Genomic DNA, 22,206 nt, shown 5'->3' on the forward strand with positions numbered 1-22,206 from the left:
GCCTGAATGAACGGTATTACTCTACTTCATATTATCATTATTGGTATAACATATTAGCCATGACTGGTAGCAAAAATCATTGTACATAATAAATATTGTGCTTTATTTAGAAAGATGACTTATAAGCACTGCTGTAGGCCTGCTAGATAGGGCTTTGATTTTCTAATAATACTATTAAGTTATCTAATCTATTCAAAATAGCTTGACCGATGGCCACAATCTATGTTTTTCAGGTGACTGGTATGATTAGAAATTTGGTTTATGACTAAGGCACGAGGCTGTTTTCTAGGAAAAGTTATTATCATTGTCAATGGGTCGGCCCACAAAATTTATTTGTCCTCGCAAACACTGTCTGAAGCACGACGCCCCCTCTGCCCGCTCTGTTCGGCAGAAGAGGAGAGCGGAAATCCCACCATGTGCTTTATACCATGACTGGCCACATTCAGGCCCCTTGAGGAGGCGGTTCTGAGGAGCTAATCTCTGGTCCTCTTCCTTCTCTGTAATCTCATCTGAACAATTTAACGCACGTCCATGGCCTCCCCCACCCCTGACAGGCAGTTGCTTTTAAAGAACCGGTTCACTGTGTGAAAGAGTAGCCCACTCTTCCCTTGACGGCCCCCACTGCTCCTTCCCTCGTTTCTTCAACTCCTCTTGAAATCAAGACCTCCACGTCCTTCGTAAAGTCTCACCTCGCCTTGCTGAAGTCTCGTTCCGTGTGTGACCTCCGTTATTAAAAACATTTGCTCTCGTCCAGGTTTATGTGCACGGTATTTGTCAACCATTCTGTATTTTCCCAATTACTAACTCCTTCCTTTGCCTTCAAGTCTTAGAAGAGGGATCTTTTCCCAAAGTGAAGCCCTTCACCTGCCCCTTTATTCCCATAATTCCATGATCTTTTGCTCTCACACACTTCCTCCGGAGCAGGAAGTCATCACCCGGAGAAGGGAGAAGGCTCAGCTGTTGTGCTGGGGGTGCTGGTCAGGAAAAGGGATCCTTCCCCAGGACTTGGCCATGGTGATGCCAGAATAATGGGAGAACAAGATAGCCAGTGGGTGACCCCGATGAGCTCTGACAGCGAGAGGGGAAACTGCCACAAACCACAAGAGACCTGGGAAAGCAAGAGGGGGTGTGGCAGGTGGAATAATTACCCCCAAAAAATGTCTGCATCCTAATCCCTGGAACCGGTGAATATGTTACCTTACGTGGCAAAGGGACTTTGAAAATGTGATTAAGGATCTGGAGATGGGGAGATGATCCTGAGTTATTCAGGTGGGTTCAGGTGGGTCCAGTCTAATTCCGCCAGCCCTTAATAGCAGAGAAGCAGTCCCACCTGAAGTCAGAGAGACTCAGCTCAAGAAGAGGCAGGTGAGGGATCGGAGCCGTTGTTGCCGGCTCGAAGGGCCGAGTCAGGGAATGTTCTAGGCTTCTAGGAGCTGACAGCCGCAAGGAAACAGGAACCTCCGTCCTGCAGTCACGTGGACCTGGACTCAGCCAACCAGCGGAGTGACCTGTAGGCGGACCCTCCCTAGAGCCTCCAGGTAAGGAACGCAGCCCAGCCAGCGCCTTGATTTCAGCCTTGTGCCGCCCAGAGCAGAGACACCAGCCAGGCGTGCTGGGCCTCTGACCACGGAACTGTGAGCTGATGAACTTGTGTGGTCTTGAGCCACTAAATGTGTGATCGTTTGTTTCAGCGGCTGCTGCCTCACAGGCAGGTGGCAGTAAGCAGCTGGGGGCCTGGGCCCAGAGGGGAGCCGGCCTCCCCTGCTCCGGGACCAGTCACTCCATGCCTGCCCAGCCTGTGTCCAGGGAAGGCGACTCACACGTAAGAGGGAAAACTCTTTTTTTCCTCGGCGTTCAGTATTTCTGACACCAGTCCCAGTGCTTCTTTCTTTTTTTTTGGCTGTGCTGCACGGCTTGTAGGACCCCAGTTCCCCGACCAGGGATCGAATCCGGGCTCTTGGCAGCAAAAGTGCCGAGTCCCGACCGCTGGACCCCCCGAGAATTCCCAATACTCCAACACCAGATTGGGAGTGGGGGGATTTTCTCACACTGAGCAATTCTCTGACACCAGCTGTGTGTCCCACAACTCAATTCAATCCTGACCCTCTCTACCCGGAGTCCTTGTCAGACGCCACGGGTGAGGGGCTCAGTCCCACAGTACGGCCGCCACCTCCACTTCAGGGTCCAGGCCTCCGGTACTTCTAACCAACTAGTTATAAATCGGATGTTCCCACGACCCCCTCCTCAGGCTCAGTAATCTTCTAGAATGGCTCCCAGAACCAGAAGAGCAGTTTACTTACTAGATTACCAGCTTATTATAAAAGGCTATATAACTGGGGGAGAGCTGGCGAGGGCTGTCCTCCTGCCTTGCAGGTGGCTGCCTTTTTGGTGTGTCTTCACATGGGGGAGAGAGATCTTTACTATCCCTAATTTTCCCCTCATTTCCTCCACCTGCAGTATTAAAGGAAAATACTGGTTTTCGTGTGTGTGTGTGTGTGTATTTTTTTCAGATTATACATTTAATTCAGGTGTATTAGAGAATTTTGAAAAAAATGAAACCCACTTCTAATGGTCACCCCTGATCCCTACCACCCAGGAAGGATCTCGGTTAAACTTCCATCTGTTTTTCTATGCACCCATACAAATACATGTATATTTACAAAGATGGAATCATCATGCTTCTATTATAGAGCGTCTCGCTTTCGCCACTTAGTACGGAATCATGGATACTTTCTCATGTCATCACGAGAATGACATGTCCTTTCTCATGTTCTTTGAAAACACCATAATATTCCGTCATATGGATGTCATTGTATCCCATCATATGGATAAGTCATCATGGGAATGTAATTTAGTCATTCTCTTTTGTTGAACATTTTCGAAAAAGATTTTGCCTTTTGAAAAATGGCCACAACACACCTGTCTGTACGTAAACCTTTGTTTCTTTTTTTTTAATTGAAGTATAGTTGATGTACAATTTTATATAAGTTACAGGTGTATAATATAGAAAAATGTTGGTATTCTAACAATTCCATAGCTATTCTTACATTGAGCGTGTCCACCCATGGGCCTCGGGCAGCTTCCCACTCATAGTCAGTCCCAGGTCCACCATGTGCAACCCATCTTTTCCTCCACTCCTGAACTCTTTGTAGACGTGCTCTTGCTGCCATCTTGTGGTCTTCGAGAGAATTAAACTAGCCTGTGCAGAAAGCAGGAAAGTCCTAGAAAATGGTTAGCGCTTAAAGCCACTGTGGTGCAATCGCAGGAGGTTCATTCTGAGTCATGATCTATGCAATAAAGCATCTTTCAGCAAGCTATTATTTCCACATACTGTTGTTAACTGCTCACTAATAGAGAAGGAAAAGCAGACCAAAGGCTCTGAAACAACTTTTGTCTTTTAATTCGGCTTCCCCCAAGCCTAGGGACACTGGATAGATTCTACTGAAGTAATCTGTGGTATTTCTGAAATCATTCTATGCTGTGTCTATTAGAGAAATGAGTCTTTCCCATCGACCTCAAATTTGACCATTAGGGATTCAAGTCTTTGAATTCTGTAGGCATTCCCACTTTTAAGAATCCCCTATTAAAATGGTAATCAGGAGATCCTAAAAAAATAAATGGAGTTTTGTTCATGAATTGGGAGATTTAACATTGTTAAGATAACAATACTACCCAAAGGGATATACAGATTAAAGATTCAGTGCAATCCCTATCAAAATCCCAACGGTATTTTTTTTTTTTTTTTTTTTTACAGAAATGGGAAAACTCATCCTGGAATTCATAAGGGGTTTCAAGGGACCTAGATTTCAAAACTGGTACAAAGTGACTGTAATCAAAACAGAGTAGTATTTGCAGAAGAACAGACATATAGACCAATAGAACAGAATTGAGAGCCCAGAAATAAAGGCTTACATTTACGGTCAGTTGACTTTCGACAAGGGTGCCAAGATCGTTCAATGAAGAAAAATGTTCTCTTCAACAAATGGTGCTGAGAAAACTAGATATCCACATGAAAGAATGAAGTTGGACCCCTTCTTTATACCATACACAAAAATTAAAGTGGATCAAGGACCTAAATTTTAAGAGCTAAAACTATAAAACTGTTAGAAGAAAGCCTAGAGGAAAATTTGCATGACCTTGGATTTGGCAATGGTTTCTTTTTGTAAAAATTAATTAATTAATTTATATTTGGCTGCATTGGGTCTCCGTTGCTGTGTGGGGGCTTTCTCTAGTTGTGGCGAGTGGGGCTACTCTTTGTTGCGGTGCGCATGCTTCTCATCGCAGTGGCTTCTCTTGTGGAGCACAGGCTCTAGGCACACAGGCTTCAGTAGTTGTGGCACGCAGGCTCAGTAGTTGTGGCACACGGGCTTAGTTGCTCCGAGGCATGTGGGATCTTCCCGGACCAGGGCTTGAACCCGTGTCCCCTGCATTGGCAGGTGGATTCTTAACCACTGCGCCACCAGGGAAGTCCCTGTTGGGGACTTCAATGGTTTCTTAAATATGACCCCAGAAGCACAGGTAACAAAAGAAAAAGATGAATTGGACTTCATTAGATTAAAAACTTCCGTGCCTCAAAGGACAGCATCAAGAGAGTAAAAAGACAACCCACACGATGGGAGAAAATATTTGCAAATAATACATCTAATAAGGGTTTAAAATCCAGAATATATAAAGAACTCCTACAACTCAACCACAAAAATACAAAAACCCAGTTGAAATGTGGGCAAGGGATTTGAATAGACATTTCTCTAAAGAAGATATACAAATGGCCAATAAGTACATGAAAAGATGCTCAGCATCATTAGTCATTAGAGAAATGCAAGTCAAAACCACAGTGAAATACCACTTCTCGTCAATTAGGATGGCTATAATTTTAAAAAGAAAAAAGAATATAACAGTTGGAGAGGATGTGAAGAAATTGGAACTCATGTACATTGCTGGTGGGATCATAATAGGTGTATGCCTATTTATATGCCTGTAAGTATATCCATTTGTCTACCCATATGTTTCTCTCTATATGTCTATATCCCTATGTCTATTCATATGTCAATGTCTGCATCTACATCTTTAAGCAATGGTAGGTTAGATCCATCACACTCTGGTTTCCCACAGCTGGTTTCTGTCGTTTCTAACTTTGGATAGAGTTAGGGTTAGAATCAAAGAGAAGGGAGGGCATTCCCAGCAGTGGGTATAGCCTCTACAAGGCTGATTCTGGGGCAGGGAGTAAACCGGCTTGGCTGGATCCGATGACAAGCCCCATCTTCAGCTTTCTCCCTGCCCCGAGCCTGGCTCAGAGCTCGGCACCTGCAGAGCATGTGCTTGTGGACTTGCTGTGAACGGAGGATGAGAGTGGGAGGTAGTTCGGAAGAGTAGGTTGAAGGTGGACGGTGGACGGTGAGCTCTGGGAGCCTCGGAGAGCCATGGATGGTTTCTGAGCTGGGGAGTGAAGGGCATGAGAAAGACAGGGTTTGGGGGAGGTGGGCCAAGATGTGGTAAGTGGTCACAGCCATGATGGGAGAGGCAGACTGGGCTGCTCTGACACGTCCTGGCGGTTGTGGTCTTGGAAAAACATAAAGGAGGCCAGTGAAGGAGGCCAGTGAAGAGAGTTGCTTGAGATAATGGGATGTCCTTGATTTGCCCCAAAGTAACTTTCTAAAGCTTTGAGGGTGCCCTTCCACCACTCCCCATACCCTTGGTGAGCTGGACAAGAGTGGTCACGCTAGTTCCCTTCCCATCTCTGGAAAGGGACACTCCCTTGGCATTAGTAACCGTCATTGTCAATCATAACCTGTGAACACTTTCTATTACGGAATCCTCACAGCTACCCAAGAAGTCCCCACTGTTACTACCTGCATTTTACAGGTGGGGAAACTGAGGTACAAGCAGGTGAAGTGATTTGCCCAGGTCACACAACCAGGAAATGTCAAAACGGAGATTTGAACTAAGTTCCGCAGCACTGTGGACGCTGCCCATTGTGGCCACCATCAGAGGGCACACTCCACCAATTCCAAACTATTTTCCCAATTATGATAACATTACTCGCCGCCCTCCGAAAGGTAGTGCCGACAGATTTGGCCCTTTGTCCCCACTCCAACCCTCATTCCCTGGGGATCTTTGGCCAAACTGATGTGCCATTCTGTGCCTCAGTTTATTCATCTCTATAAAGGGGCCAAGAACAGGACCTACCACCTCATAGGGCTGCCAGGAGATTAAATAAGACCCTTGCACAGCACCTGAAACAACACTCAGTTAACGTTACTTTTTAGCATTAATGCCTTCTAAGCACGCTGTGCTTGTCTAAAGCCGCTCCATGGAGAATTCTCTCCATGGAGAATCCCATTGGCATTTGGTCCATGTGCTCACTGTGGACTGACCCACTGGAAGCAAGGGCAGTCACATTCCTCATTAGCCAGACTGTGAGGGGTAATGGCTTGGAGCATGGAGTTGGGGGTTCAGACAGACTTGGGTTCAAATCCAAGCTCTATCATTTGCTGGCTGCGTGATCTTGGGGAAGTGACCTCACCTCTCTGAGCCCCAGTAAAAATGGGATAATAATCATTTGCATCATTTGGGCTTGTTAAGAGGATTGTGTGCAGTGCCAGGCACTACAGAAGCCAGGAAGACATGGGAGCTTGCCTGGGTCCCCCGGCAAAGGGGCAGACCTTACATACTCAGGATCCTGGCCTGTGCTCTCCTCTCCCCCCACCCAACGAGGGCCCCTGTCTACAGGCTACCCTGTTCCAGCCAGTTTTTGAGGTCCCCATCATTCAAGAGAATGGGGCTCCCGGGCAGAGAGTACCTAGGCCCTACTCAGGGATGGCCCAGTCAGCAAGAAGCAGGCCCTTCTGCTGTGACAGCATTGTCCCAGTGCACGGCCTTTGATCCTTCCTAAGGGTCATATGACCCCCTGTGGCTATTGCTGACAAAGCACCCCAGGTGTGCTGCACGTGACCACCGAGCAATTCCATGTTCCTGTAGACTTGACCCCTGATAACAACATCTGACATCCACTTGCCGGGCACATGACATGCATTTTCCCCTTAAATCTTTCTCCTTAAATCAACAACCCTAAGAGTGCCAGGAAACCCTTAACCACATTTTAAAGACAGAAAACTGGAGCCCAAGAAGAGAGATAACTTCCCCCAGGAACAAACTCAAGTGAGCAGGGGACATGGATCTCGCTGATCCAAAGAACTAATTCTTATCTGCTGCCTATGGGGGCCCCCAAATGGGAAATGCTTTGATGTGCAGAGTCCTCCCAAAACTGACTTAATTTTGCTAATGGCGCAATGGCAATGGCCCCATAGAAAAACACTCAAAGAATGAGCTGACAGTTCACGGAGAAGAAAATGCAAATAGTTACTAAGCTGATGGAAGCTTGTCAGCTTTGCCAACAGGGAAAAATACAGATCAAAGCAATGATGAGAAAGTATTTTTTACCCATTGTGTTGCTAAGAAGTAACCCAATTGTTAAAATATCAGTGCTGGTCAATCCCACTACAGGACATATATCCAGAGAAAACCGTAATTCAAAAAGAGTCATGTACCACAATGTTCATTGCAGCACTATTTACAATAGCCAGGAGATGGAAACAACCTAAGTGTCCATCGACAGATGAATGGATAAAGAAGATGTGGCACATATATACAATGGAATATTACTCAGCCATAAAAAGGAACGAAACTGAGTTATTTGTAGTGAGGTGGATGGACCTAGAGTCTGTCATACAGGGTGAAGTAAGTCAGAAAGAGAAAAACAAATACCGAATGCTAACACATATATATGGAATCTAAAAAAGAAAAATGGTTCTGACGAACCTAGGGGCAGGACAGGAATAAAGACGCAGACGTAGAGAATGGGCTTGAGGACAACAGCACAGGGAGATCAGCTGGGTGCTTTGTGACCACCTAGAGGGGCGGGATAGGGAGGGTGGGAGGGAGACGCAAGCGGGAGGGGATATGGGGATATACGTACAGCTGATTCACTTTGTTATACAGCAGAAACTAATACAATATTGTAAAGCACTTACACTCCAATAAAGATGTTGGAAAAAAAAAAACAGTGCTGATGAGAAAGCAGGGAAATGGATACTCCCTGATAGGACATTGCTGGTGGGAGTGTGGCTTGCTACAGCTTCTTAAGGAAGGGATCTGCTACAGCTGTTGACATTTAAAATATGCATGCCTGTTGATCTGCCTTCCACTTTCAGGATTCTGTCCTACAGAAATAAAAGCATCTGCACCAAAGGTAAATGTCTTCAAGGATGTGTATGGAGCATTGTTTGCAAGGGGCAAAACCCAGAAACACAGCAAGTACCCACCTACGTGGGAGTGTTTGCAAAGTTATGGCACCTTCCTGCATCCCACAGAATATCAAGCAACTATTATAATGAATGATTTTAGACTTAAATGTACCAGCATGAGAGGATCCCATGAAGCATTATTAATTTTAAAAAATGCAAGTTACAGAACAACGTCAATGATGCGAGCCTACTTTTTACAAAAGTGACATGAAATCCAAGTTAGAATTCTTGTATGTGTGTATTTGCACACACCTGCTCTTAACTTTAATTATCTGAGTCGGGGCAGGGACAGGGTTAGCGTGTGGTGGGTCCTTAGAAGGGGGTAGAGGGCAGAGTTAATTTCATTATTTTATTGACTTTCAGAGTTTAACAAACATTTCTTTTTGTTCTTCCAATAAGAAAGGAAAGACACACTTGTGACAAATGAAATGATATTATGTATAAAGATGCACACTTGTGACTCCTTTTGTTTCAATCCCACTCCCGGGTTTATAACTGTGAAGGTCAGTGTTATGTGTCAACTTGGCTGGGCTACAGTCCCCAGTTATTCAATAAGCACTAAGCTAGGGACTTCCCTGGTGGCACCGTGGTTCAGAATCCACCTGCCAATGCAGGGGACACGGGTTCGAGCCCTGGTCCAGGAAGATCCCACATGGGGAGTAACTAAGCCCGTGCGCCACAACTACTGAACCCATGCTCTAGAGCCCGCGAGCCACAACAAGAGAAGGCACCACAAGGAGAAGCCCGTGTAACCGCAACGAAGAGTAGCCCCGGCTCGCCACAACTAGAGAAAGCCCGCATGCAGCAACGAAGACCCAACGCAGCCAAAAATAAATAATTTTTTTTTTTTTAAAAAAAGCACTAAGCTAGGTGTTGCTGTGAAGGGATTCTGTAGATGTGATTAAAGTCCATAATCAGTTGACTTTATGTAAGGGAGACTATTCTAGATCATCTGGGTGGGCCTGATCCAATTGGTTGAAAGGCCTTATATGCAGAGCTGAGTCTTCCTGGAAGAAGCAGTTCTGCCTGAGGATGGCTGGTACCCCCGAGTTTCCAACCAGCCCATCCTGTGAATTTCAGACTTGCCTAGCCAGCCTCCACAGTCCATAAATCGATTCTTTGCGATAGACCTTTTTTTTTTTTTTTTTTTTTGCGGTATGCAGGCTTCTCACTGTTGTGGCCTCTCCCATTGCGGAGCACAGGCTCCGGACGTGCAGGCTCAGCGGCCATGGTTCATGGACCCAGCCGCTCTGCGGCATGTGGGATCTTCCTGGACTGGGGCACGAACCCGTGTCCCCTGCATCGGCAGGCGGACTCTCAACCACTGCGCCACCAGGGAAGCCATGACGGACCTATTAACGTGGGTCTCCTACTGAGGTTGTTTCTCTGGTTGAACAGTGACCGACACAATGCCCTAGAAAAATTATTTTACAAGTGCACCATAAGATGTGTTAAAAAGATGCCGTCAGTAGCAAAAACCTGGTAACAACACACATATATCCATCAACAGAAAAATGGATAGATAAACATTGACGTAGTCCTGCCATGAACTGTTCATTACACGGCACGGAAAACGCACAAACTGTCACCACACAGACGACAGGGTTGAAGCTCACGAACAGGATGGTGCTAGAAAGAAGCAAGTCACCTAAGAATAGAGAAAGCACTATTTGATTTACATAAACTTTTTTTTTTTTAATTTTTGGCTGCGTTGGGTCTTCGTTGCTGCGTGGGGGCTTTCCCTAGTTGTGGCGAGCAGGGGCTACTCTTCGTTGCCGTGCGCAGGCTTCTCATTGCGGTGGCTTCTCTTGCTGTGGCTTGCGGGCTCTAGAGCGCAGGCTCGGTAGTTGTGGCGCACGGGCTTAGTTGCTCCGAGGCATGTGGGATCTTCCCAGGCCAGGGATTGAACCCATGTCCCCTGTATTGGCAGGCAGATTCTTAACCACTGCGCCACCAGGGAAGCCCTGATTTATATAAACTTCAAAGACAGGTAGAACAAATGTCATTGCTTAGGAATACTTATATAGTGGTAAAGCTATATAAATAGGTATATAAAATCTATATAGATTATATATACTATATAATCTATAGTATATATAATCATATATAATATATATCATAGATTATAACATTTTATACATTATAATGTATTTATTATGTGTATTATATATAAATATCTTATAGAGGATACATTATATACATTATATGTGTGAATAAATACGTGTATAAAACTAAGTTTTACACTTATAGTGATGGAGTGATTTACACAGTCAGCAGGTTGATGGTGATTTAAGGGACCCCTAAGGTACTGATAGCTCTGTTTTTTAACCTAAATGGAGGGCATTTGTTTGTCCATTTTATTATTTTTAAGTTGTAAAGAAAAAGTGTTGCCTCATTCCAGTTCTACAAGGATCTAGTCATCAACTGCTATAGTTGCCCTCCTCCAGTATACCCTGAGGGGAATTCAGGATGGAGAAAAACAGGAGGAAGTATTCTGTGTTTTGGATATATGGCCTCCAGATGGTCAACATGCATATCTAGGGAAGGATTTCAATGACCCCAGATTCTTGCATCTTCCCATCCATAGAAAAGCACTAAAATCATTAACTTGAGATGTCTGATTTTAGTGATTAGCAGTAATCTTTTACGGAGATGTATGCTTGACTACATGTATTTCCCAGCCAAAAAATTTATATATATACTGGCTTCTCCCTGACCTCTTTGGAGCAGTTCCTCTGAGCTTTCTGAGATGCTGTCTCTCTGACTATAGTCCTCAGTGAGGTCCCAATAAAACCAAGACTCAACTGTTGTGCATTTTTTTCAGTTGACATCACCCAGGCCGTGGGCCTTCTGAATAGGGAGGCTGAATGTCAGACAGATCCAGCCTTACCTCTGAGTGATGTAGGACACTCAGCCCATGGTGGTGAAGGGGACTCACTTGGGGTCACACAGACCTAGGTGCAAATCTTTGCCACTTCCCGGTGGGTGTCCTGGGGACAGGTCGTTTCATCTCCTTGAACCTCGATTTCCCTTCTCTGTGAAATGGAGATCTCAGTAGCCCTCACCCCACAGGGCTATTAAATGGGACAAGCACGCGGACACTCACTGTAATCTACATGGCTATACTCTGTAATAATCACTGTAATCTATATGCCAAGATTCCAAAGATATCGTGCTCTAGACCACAGGGTTGGTGGTCACCACAGAGACCACAGTTGTCCTCTCTAGGGTGGGCAACTAGAGTGCTTGGAAGGTAAGGAAGGCGGGGGCTGGCAGGGAGGAGGGTGGAAGACCACCCAGAGATGGTAGCATTTGAGCTGGGCCTGGCACATGAGTAATAAGAGTTTGTCAGGTAGAAAAAGGAAGGGCTGGGACTTCCCTGGTGGCGCAGTGGTTGAGAGTCCTCCTGCCGATGCAGGGGACGCGGGTTCGTGCCCCGGTCCAGGAAGATCCCACGTGCCGCGGAGCGGCTGGGCCCGTGAGCCATGGCCGCTGAGCTTGCGCGTCCAGAGCCTGTGCTCCGCAACGGGAGAGGCCACAGCAGTGAGAGGCCCGCGTACAGCAAAAGAAAAAAAAAGCAAAGGCTGGCATCCCGGGCAAGGGGGCTCAGAAGGAGCAGCGGTGTGGCCGTGTGTAAGTCCCCCGCTTCCGGGGCTAGAGTGGGGATAAAAGATGAAGTCGGAAAGGTGCGCTAGGACTGGACGCTAAAGGGCCTCGACCGCCCTTCAGAGGGCTCAGAGCTGGGCCTCGGTGCTGAAGGTGATGAGGAAGCAGGACGGACTTTGAGTGAGGGAGGTGGTGGGATTAGATGCGCGCAAACTGTGGAAGTGGGGGTGGGGCTGCTGGAGGAGGAGGAGCGTGACCTCAGCCTCAACATCCCCAGTGCCAGCCTCGGTGCCCTCCCCACCCCAACAGAAGGAAAACGGAGGCGACCAGAACTTCCCCCGGAGGCTAGGAAACTGGGGAGGGGGGGGCTATATCCGTCAGGGCGAGTAGATCGACTAACTCCCCTGTTTTGACTTATTTGCCATCTTCTTCTTTTTTTCTTTTTCAGCCCCACTGCGCGGCTTGCGGGACCATAATTCCCCAACCAGGGATCGAACCCGTGGGCCCTGCAGTGGAAGCTCGGAGTCCTAACCACCGGACTGCCGGGGATTTCCCTGACATATTCTTCTTTTTTGTTGTTTTTGTTTTGTTTTGTTTTGTTTTTTTGCGGTACGCGGGCCTCTCACTGCTGTGGCCTCTCCCGTTGCGGAGCACAGGCTCCGGACGCGCAGGCCCAGTGGCCATGGCTCACGGGCCCAGCCGCTCCGCGGCATGTAGGATCCTCCTGGACCGGGGCACAAACCCGTGTCCCCTGCATCGGCAGGCGGACTCTCAACCACTGCGCCACCAGGGAAGCCCCATATTCTTCTTTTAAAAGCCACCCTGCTAGAGGGAAATGCTGAACCCAGTTAGGAGATCTCTCAAAGGGAGGCAGCACAGCCAGAGTTTTTGTGTGTAAGGCGGAGCGTTCCCTGCCTGGGATCTTCTCAAATACTTTTTTTTTTTTTTTTTTTTTTTTTTTTGCGGTACGCGGGCCTCTCACTGTTGTGGCCTCTCCCGTTGCGGAGCACAGGCTCCGGACGCGCAGGCTCAGCGGCCATGGCTCACGGGCCCAGCCGCTCCGCGGCATGTGGGATCCTCCCGGACCGGGGCACGAACCCGCGTCCCCTGCATCGGCAGGCGGACTCTCAACCACTGAGCCACCAGGGAAGCCCCTCAAATACTTCTTATCACCACTGATTACCAGAAGCATTTTGACGCCGTCTCACCCACCCGTCCCTCGGGAACAGAACCCTCTAGTTTCACCCTACAATGTACCTCTCCGGCCTCCTACTGTTTATACCCACCAGGTTTCATCTCAGCTTCTGCTTTAGCGGCGAAAACAGAACCGACAGACCTCGAGGGAGCCTGTGCCTTTAAGGGAAGAGGCGGGACGAGCCCTTGGGGGAGTGTCCTCTGGGCGGGTTGTATAAGGGGCGAGGCCGGCGCCGGGCTAGCGGAGGCCGAACTAGGGCTGAGCGGCTGGGCTTGATTAGGACACTGCCGCAGGCGGGAACCCCGGGCTCTCGGCTTCAGGAGCAGAAGTTCGGGCGGCTCGGGCCGGTGGGCAGGGACTGGAAAGGCTGCGAAGCCCGGCGGGGTCGAGGTGCGGAGTTTGCTGGTCCGAGGCTCCTCGCAAGGTAAGAGGAACCTCCCCGCCCGCCTGGGCGCCGCGGGAGGACTGGCGCCCGGAGTTCAGCTTCTCAACATCCGCCCGGATTGGGAAACGGAGTACATTGACGTTCCCGTGGTCTGGCACCTAGAAAGTGCAGCCGCAAAAGTGATTACTACCCCAGTTTCCTGCCCCTGCCCCTTCCTGTCGGGTGTGCAGATCTGAGCGTCTGAACTCCTGACCTCGGACAGGCACACGTGAAGCGCTCCATAAATGCTCCCTTGTGAATGAGTGCGAGAAATCGGCGGCCAATAAATAGGAGACACGTGCTGATCCTCAAGTTGGGAACACCTGAGGCGCGAGCCCTGATTAAGCCCTTATCGTTTGCTCTGATGCTCCAGCATTTGTCTTCATTTTACAGATGAGGAATCAGAGGCTCAGAGACATGAAGTGACCTCCCCAAGGCCGCACAGCTCGTTCGTGGCTGAGATTATATTGCAGACCTGGAGAGTCCGGTTCCAAGTCAGTGCTAAGTGCAGTTACAGAGAACAGCAGGAGGGAAGGGCCTGTCAACAGGTGAGGAAAGAGTGCTGAGACAGGCCCTTGTGCCCCCTTTTCTTCCCCCAGAGCCGCGTCCTCCCCCTCCTGCCCCTGCCGGGACATTGAGCAAAGATTTACCGAAAAACGTTGGTAAATCTGGGCTTTGTTGTTTTCTGGGCTTTGCTTTTCCTGAAGGCAAAACAAAACATGCTCAACTACAACATGTGGAAGAGCCAAAGAAGAAAATTAGTGTGCCGGGGACTTTTTTTTTTCTTTCCAGTTTAATTTCTTTGGAAGAAAAACAAAGCTGGTTTTTCCCTGGTGTTGAGGGAAAAACACAGATGCTAAAGTCCAGCTCAGCTCTGCTGCTGACAGGCTGTGTGACTTTGAGCAATTCACTTCCTCCTGGGCCTTGATTTCCCCATCAGGGCAGTTATTAGCCTGGGTTTCCATGGGAACACTACTGGGGGTTCAGGAAGAAGGGCTATCTAATCTGCATGCTAAATGATTCAGGCCCATCCGGAATGTGGGCTCCTACCTGGGCTTTCCGTTGGTGTGGGGAGGAGGAGGGGCAGTTCTTCAGCTGAAAAAGTTTTCAGGCCCCTCCTGTTGGGTCCTGCAGTCTTCAGTGACACTGTTCGTCTTTCTCACCCCTACCCTACAGGCCACTAGAGGTGCCAGCTGTTTGGAACTGAAACATGACAGAAGGGGAAGCGGAGAGTGAGGGCCAGGCCCCTTGGGGGCTGGTGGCCAGAGGACTGCTGAATCTGTACTGGGTGCTCAGCTGGGTCTGTGTGCTGCTGATGGTGGAGACAGTGTCGGGGGCTGGGGGCCCATCTGCAGGGACCCGCATTAGCTCCCAGTTTCCAGCCTCGGGTGTGAACCAGAGCCCCGTGGTAGATGTGAGTGTCCAGGTGGGAAACTGGCATCAGGTGGGCGTGTATTCAGCCAATCAAGTATGTATTGAGCATCTACTGTGTAGCAGTAGATGTGAGCTGAACCTTGGGATATGCCAGGGCACGTAGACTGTAGACAAAAATCCCTGCCCTCACGGAGCCAGCAGTCTCTTAGGAGAGTGGATAAAGAAGTAAGCATGTAAATTTCAGGTGGTAAGATGCTACGTGCTCAGCAGATAATGGGATAAAGTGATATTGGAGGGTGGGGGCTGTGAGGAAGAAGGAGTATTTCCAACTATTTCAGCTTGGGGGGGGGTCACAGATGGCCTCTGTGAGGAAGGGACCTTTGAGCCAAGCCCTGAATGGAGAAAGGAAGCCACTTATACAGACATCAGAAGGAAGAACATTCCAGGTGGAGAGAAAGGCACGTGCAAAGGCCCTGAAGCAGGGACAAACTTAGTTTCTGGAGCTGTGAGGAGGCCAGAGTGGCTGGAACAGGGTGAGTGAGGGGGAGAGTGTTAAGAATGGGGATGGAGATGTAGTGGTGGTCAGATTACCTTATAGGCTGAGGCTAAGAGGTAGGATTTGTTTTATGACTGTGGGGAGCCAGTGGAAGGTTTTAAGCAGGGGGATGTCAAGATCTGATTTATTTCTTCAAGGGATGTCTCTGGCTTCTCTGGGGAGAATGGATTGAGAGGGTTGAGGGTGGCAGCGGGGAGAACAGTGGGAAGGCTCCTGCAGCTCGCCAGGTAATGGTGGTAGTGGGAGATAGGAAAGAAGTGGTGGGATTTGGAGGAAGTATTGGAGGCACAACAAGCAGGGTATGCTGATGGCTTAGATGGAGGGGCATGGTGGTGGAAGAAAGAGAGGCGTCAAGGATGGCTCCAGATTTCTGGCCTTAGCAGTGGGGGGGTGGAGGAGGATGGTAGTGCCACTGACTTGTATGAATGGAGAAGCAGTGGGGATGCTTGGTGAGAGCAAGGAGGCTTCCTCCCAAGGCAGGGAGGTTTGGGCCGTTGAGACAGGCCAAACGGAACTTGCATCATTCTGTTCTGATATCTGTAAGGGGAGGAGAGGTCACAGTGGATCCAGAGTGAAAATCTGAAGGCAGGAGGCTGCTCAAGATGACCCCCTGCTGCACGGGGCTGGAGTTCTCTCTTTGTATTCTCTTCAGTGAGAGAACAAGCGGAGTAACAAACTCCTCCCCACTTGAACTGACAGCTGAGAGTGCTTAGCGCCCACACCAGCTTTCTGGGGCTGCAGAGTACCTTCATGCCCATGATTCGAGGCAGACAGACAGGTAATTATGCCTGTTCTACAGATGGGCAAGTGATTTGTGGTTACTGTGGTTATAAAATTGCTGCCTCTTGGGGGCAGGAAAACGGGGGTTAACTGTGGCTTGTGTCAGATAATCTCTCTGAGTTATTGAGCACTTAGGCCAGCAATGTGCCTAGCTCATCAAGTCCTGTACCCAAACCCCTGAGATGGGTATGGTTATCTCTGTGCTATAGGTGAGGACGTTGAGGTTCAGGGAGGGGAAGTTGGCCACGAGGGAAGTAGCAGAGCCAGGATGTGAACTCGTGGCTGCCTCATGCTGAATCCAGACCCTTCCCCTCTGGTTCACTTGCCTCCCAGGACTGACACAGGTGGCTGCCCTCCTGGAAGTCCCGCCAGCCTCTGGCTGGCTGCTGTCTGGCCAGCTTGCAGGCTGGGAAAGGCCACCGACTCCTCACCTAGGTCCTTTTGCATAGTCACTCATTCAACAAATATTTATTGAGCACCTATTACGTGCCAGGAACAGTGCCACACGTGAGGGGTAAATCAGGGAGCAGATAAGCTCAGTTCCTGCCCTCATGGAGCTTATACTCTAGTGGGGGACACAGATGAGAAGCAAATCAACAGGTAAATCCACAGTATTTCACTGGGGGATGAGGAGAACAAAACAGGGTGGGTTGTGATGGAGTGAGATGGAGAGGGGTAGCCGCTCTGCCTCGGGCTGTCAGGGAAGGCTTCTCTGAGGACAGAGACCTGAAGCTTTGCAAAGATCTAGGGGAACAGCAAGTGCAAAGGCCCTGAGGCAAGAGCAGAATGACGTGTCACAAACGAACTTTGAGAGGCCTCTGCAACAGTGAGCTGGGGGTGAGGGATGAGAGAGGAGACAGGAGAGGTAATGGAGGCCGGATCGCCTGGGGCTGTTTGGACCGCTGTGCGAAGTTGGCCCGTTCCTAGGGGTAAGACGGGAGCCATGGTAGGATTTAGAACACAGGAGGGACGTGATCTGATTTCAGTTTTTACAAGGATCCCATTGGCTGCTGTGGGAGAATCAACTGTAAGGGCGGAGGCAGAGAGTAGGCTGGCAAAGCGATCCGGTGAGATGCTGGTAGCAGCTTTGGGAAGGGGTCCAAATTAAGATTTTTGGAGGGGAAGTAGAAGACAAGGTTCTGCTGGGCCACCCAGTGCCCCATGCCCTAAGCCCGGGCTGGCCCAAGTGTGGCCTCAGGGGCCAGGGACAGGTTTGGCATCAGACCACCAGGGGCCAGTGGTTCCAGGACACTCTTTTCGGGAAAGAGGAGGGTCTGGAAAAAAATCTCCATTTAGGACAGATCTGACCGAGGCTGGACATTTGGGGCTGACCCTTGGGGGGGTGGAGGGGCCCAAGCTAACAGGTGCAGGGAGCTGTTTAGTCTCAATTTTCCCCTCTGGAAAAAAGAGTAATCAAAGCTCATTTTACTGAGCACTGACTGTGTACCAGGCACTGTTCTAAGCACATGGATTAACTCACTTAATCCTTCATTTCAGGAGTCGGCAAACTTCAGCCCACAGGTCAAATTAGGTCCACTGCTGGGTTTTGTAGTCCAGGAGCTGAGAATGGGTTTTATATTTTCAAATGGTTGAAAAATTTTTTTAAAAGAACACTATTAAGTGACACATGAAAACTGTGAAATTTGAACCTCAGTGTCCGTAAGTCCAGTTTTATTGGAATACAGTCATGCCTGTTTATTATTGCAGGTGATACTTTCACACGACAAAGCAGAGTGGAATGGTTTCAACAGAGACTGTCTGGCCTGCAGAGGGGAAAATATTTAGCCTTTTATAGAAAGAGTTTGCCGACCGCTGCCTCATTTTATAAAGGAGGGAACTGGGGCACAGAGAAGTTACGTGAGTTGTCCAAAGTCACACAGCTATGAGTAGGGAAGGAGAATTTGAACCCAGCCTGCATGGTTCCAGAGCCCTCTCCTCATACGCACTGGACCACCCAGCCTTGCTGAGCAGTTGTCACAAGGCCATGGGGCCTTTGGGAAATGGCAGTGTTCATTTTCTGCTCCTGGGTTGGTGTCCTGGTGAGAGTCCTGTGATTTTTCCACCCCTTTGAAAACTTGCCCTATTGGGGTCCAGCTGCAGGGTTGGGAAAATAGGAGGAGGTGTAGCTACAGGACGTAGGAGAGTGGAATTGTAGCCCCAGGTCACATCTACAGTGCCTCTTTGGGGGGCTGATCAAATGAGGTTAAGAACGTGAGAAGTCTTTGAGAGTTCTTTAGTGTCTGCAGTTAACTGACTCTAGACGAGTGTTTGAGTTTCCTGTTGCTGCTGTAACAAATTATTACAAACGTAGTGGCTTAAAACAGCACACTTTTGTTATCTGGAGGTCAAAAGCCCAAAATGGGTTTCACTGGACTAAAATCAAGGTGTGGGCAGGACCGTGTTCCTTCTGGAGGCTCCAGGGGAAGGTCCATTGCCTTGCCTTTTCCAGCTTCTAGCAGCTTCCTACATTCCTTCCTTATTTTGTGGCCCCTTCCTTCATCTTCAAAGCCACCAGCGTAGCATCTCTCTCAGTCTCTCTCTCTGACTCTCTGACCTATGCTTCCATCACGTCTCTTTCTGTGACTCCGACACTCCCACCTCCCTCTTTAAAAAAATCCTTGTGATTACATTTAAAGGCCTCCAGATAATGCTGGATAATCCCCCCATCTCAAGACTCTCAATTTAATCACCCCTGCCAGAGTCCCTTTTGCCATGTAAGGTCGCATATCCACAGGCTCTGAGGATTAGGACCTGGACATCTTTAGGGACCACTGTTCAGCCAGGGAGGATGAACCAGGAGCTTGTAACTCCACATGTCCCTCCCAGCCCCCTCATCCCCCAAGCCATCCCCGTACTGCCCATGCACCTGCACAAGGAGGGGCCACTGGCTGCAAGGAACAACATTTGGAGAGGGCATCTAGGTAGGGAAAACCTGAGCCCTTTTTTTTTTTTAATCCTACTATAGTTTAATTAATGGTATTGTACCAATGTTAATTTCTTAGTTTTTAAAAATATTTTTATTTATTTATTTTTGGCTGCGTTGGGTCTTCGTTGCTGCGCCTGGGCTTCCTCTAGTTGCGGCGAGCGGGGGCTACTCTTCGTTGTGGTGCACGGGCTTCTCATTGCGGTGGCTTCTCTTGTTGCGGGGCACGGGCCCTAGGCACGCGGGCTTCAGTAGTTGTGGCACACGGGCTCAGTAGTTGTGGCTCGTGGGCTCTAGAGCACAGGCTCAGTAGTTGTGGCTCGAGGGCTCTAGAGCACAGGCTCAGTAGTTGTGGCGCACGGGCTTAGTTGCTCTGCAGCACGTGGGATCTTCCCCAACCAAGGCTCGAACCTGTGTCCCCTGCATTGGCAGGCGGATTCTTAACCCCTGCGCCACCAGGGAAGCCCCCAAGCCTTTCTTGTTGGGCCCCAACTAACAAAATAGAAACGATTTAAAATTGTCCCCTTAATATTGAAGTTGTTTAATTGTTTGGCTTCTTAATGGAGCCAGCGTGGACTTTGATGGTGTGCGTTCTGATATTCAGTAATAAAGGGAGTGTGGAGAAGCACTTAACAAAACATGTGGCGCCAAGCTGCCAGCGGCCAGAGTGGGTTTGTTGAACGCCGCTCTGTAGGTGAGGAGAACAAGGCCCAGACCCCTTAAGGGGCTGCTAAAGGTCACCCAGCCAGCTGGTGGCAAAGCTGGGTCTCAGACCCAGGACTGCTCTTCCTCTCAGCTGACCCTGTCTCCCATACCAGTCTTACTGGTATAGGATTGAAAACTGACGGCCCACGGGCTTGTCTAGCTGCTATGATTTTGGTTTGGGTTTCAGTTTTTTGGGCGGTGTGGGGAGGGGTTTTCTTTCATTTTATAACTTGGATGCCTTTCAGCAGGGCATGCACCCTCCAGCTCACCACCATTGCCAGCAGCCGTGGTGGTTTTAGACATTTATATGATCTGCCTGGCCCCCAAGGCATTGAGTTTGCAACCCTTTCCTGTCCAGCCTGGCCCTTGAAACTTGTTCACAGAAGGGAAAATATTTGACCCTCTCTGGATTCCCTGGGTGTCCTTAGTGATTCAGGGAAGAGGATGAGAAGGGAATGAGATGGTCTGAAAAGTCACCCACCCCAGACTCAGAGCAATGCTCCTTTAACTCTACCACCCCTGGGCAGAGCTGGGTTCAGGTCCTGATGGGCTTCGAGGGAGGGGATGGCCACCTTGGGGCACGGGGGCAGGTAGGCTGCAGAGAAATGCGATTCTGGAGACCAGATTTGGGGGACCCGCCTTGCTGACTCACTCTGCTGTCAGGGAGATGGAGACGAGCTGGGCTGGGACCATCTCCCTGCGTCCTCCCTGGCTGACCGTGAAGACCAGGAGGTGGGAAAGAAGGCAGGAAGAGGAGGCTGCCCTTGCTCAGTTGAGCTGTTTCCCCAAGAACTTCAGCTAGTAACTTTCAGGGAGACCTGAGTTTGAAACCAGCTAGCAGTGGTAGGCTGTGTGCAAGTCACTTTGCCTCTCTGTGCCTCAGTTTTCTCATCTGTGAAGTGGAAACAATTGTACCAGGTCTGTTTTTTTTTTTTTAGAAGATGTTGGGGGTAGGAGTTTCTTAATTAATTTATTTATTTTTGCTGTGTTGGGTCTTCGTTTCTGCGCGAGGGCTTTCTCTAGTTGTGGCAAGCGGGGGCCACTCTTCATCGCGGTGCGCGGGCCTCTCACTATCGCGGCCTCTCTTGTTGCGGACCACAGGCTCCAGACGCGCAGGCTCAGTAGTTGTGGCTCACGGGCCTAGTTGCTCCGCGGCATGTGGGATCCTCCCAGGCCAGGGCTCGAACCCGTGTCCCCTGCATTAGCAGGCAGACTCCCAACTGCTGCGCCACCAGGGAAGCCCCCTAGGTCTGTTTTGAAGACTGAGCTGGGGTCCAGCACAATGTGTGGCAAAACAATTATGAGGCCATACTGTGTGCAAGACTTTGGTGGGAGGGACAGACATTAAAACAAGTCTGTGATCCTACAAATAACTGGGGATTTCAAAACACGAGAAGTGCTTTGTAAGAGAAGACCGAGGGTGATGGGAGCTTATAACTGGAGGATCTGCCCTACGCTGGGGGTGATCAGGGAAGGCTTCCTGGAAGAAACGTCTAAGAATTGGAGGATGAATGAATGGTGGTCTTTTGAGGGAGGTGTACCAGGCAGAAGGAACAGTGCGTGAAATAGGTACGGTGGGTCAGTGTGGCGTCTGTAGAGAGCCAGTAAGCAAGGGATGAGGAGATGACCTGAGGGCTCGGGGACAAGAAATCTCATCTCCAGTTTGGCATTGGTGGGAGTTCAGAGAAGGCTTGTGGAGGGTGTGGAACTGTGATTTGACAGAGCTTTTTAAAAAAAAAAAAAAAAATTGTAATACAGCATACATAACCTAAGATTCACCATCTTAACCATTTTTAAGTGTACAGTTCAGCGGCATTAAAAACATTTACACTGTGCAACCGTCACCACCATCCACCTCCAGAACTCTCCCATCTTGCAAAACTGAAACTCTCCTCATTAAACAACTCCCCATTTCCCCCTCCCCCCAGCCCCTGGCAGCCACCATTCTGCTTTCTGTCTCTCTGAGTCTGACTATTCCAGTTACCTCACATAAGTAGAACTACGTATACAGTATTTGTCTTTTTACAACTGGTTTATTTCACTTAGCATGATGTCTTCAAGGTTCATCCATGTTGTGGCCTGCGTCAGGATTTCCTTCTCTTTTAAGGCTGAATAACAGTCCATCGTGTGGATATGCCACGTTTTGCTTCATTCATCCATTGATGGACACTTGGGTTGCTTCTAAACCTTTTGACTACTGTGACTCATGCTGCCATGAATATGGGTGTGCAAATGTCTCTTTGAGACCTGACTTTCAATTCTTTTTGACATACACCCAGAAGTAGATTTGCTGGATCATATGGTAATTCTGGGGTTTTTTCCAGTTTTACTGAGATACAA

General features: G+C 48.9%; 1 protein-coding gene across 5 annotated transcripts in view; it reads left to right on the forward strand.

Moving 5' to 3' along the window:
* Positions 1–13,327: 13,327 nt before the first annotated feature.
* The window catches only part of SLC8B1 (solute carrier family 8 member B1), a 31,495-nt gene continuing 22,616 nt past the window's right edge, over positions 13,328–22,206 (forward strand). For 4 of the 5 annotated variants that reach the window (XM_033408731.2, XM_033408734.2, XM_033408735.2 and 1 more), the window contains exons 1-3: positions 13,328–13,528; positions 13,922–14,076; positions 14,705–14,954. In XM_033408731.2, coding sequence (XP_033264622.1) covers positions 14,739–14,954 — 216 coding nt within the window. In that variant the 5' untranslated portion in view covers positions 13,328–13,528; positions 13,922–14,076; positions 14,705–14,738. The remainder of the gene's footprint in view (positions 13,529–13,921; positions 14,077–14,704; positions 14,955–22,206) is intronic. The other variant, XM_033408732.2, reaches the window with a different exon arrangement.

Source organism: Orcinus orca, chromosome 15 (genome assembly GCF_937001465.1).
Source record: "Orcinus orca chromosome 15, mOrcOrc1.1, whole genome shotgun sequence".
NCBI lineage: Eukaryota > Metazoa > Chordata > Mammalia > Artiodactyla > Delphinidae > Orcinus > Orcinus orca.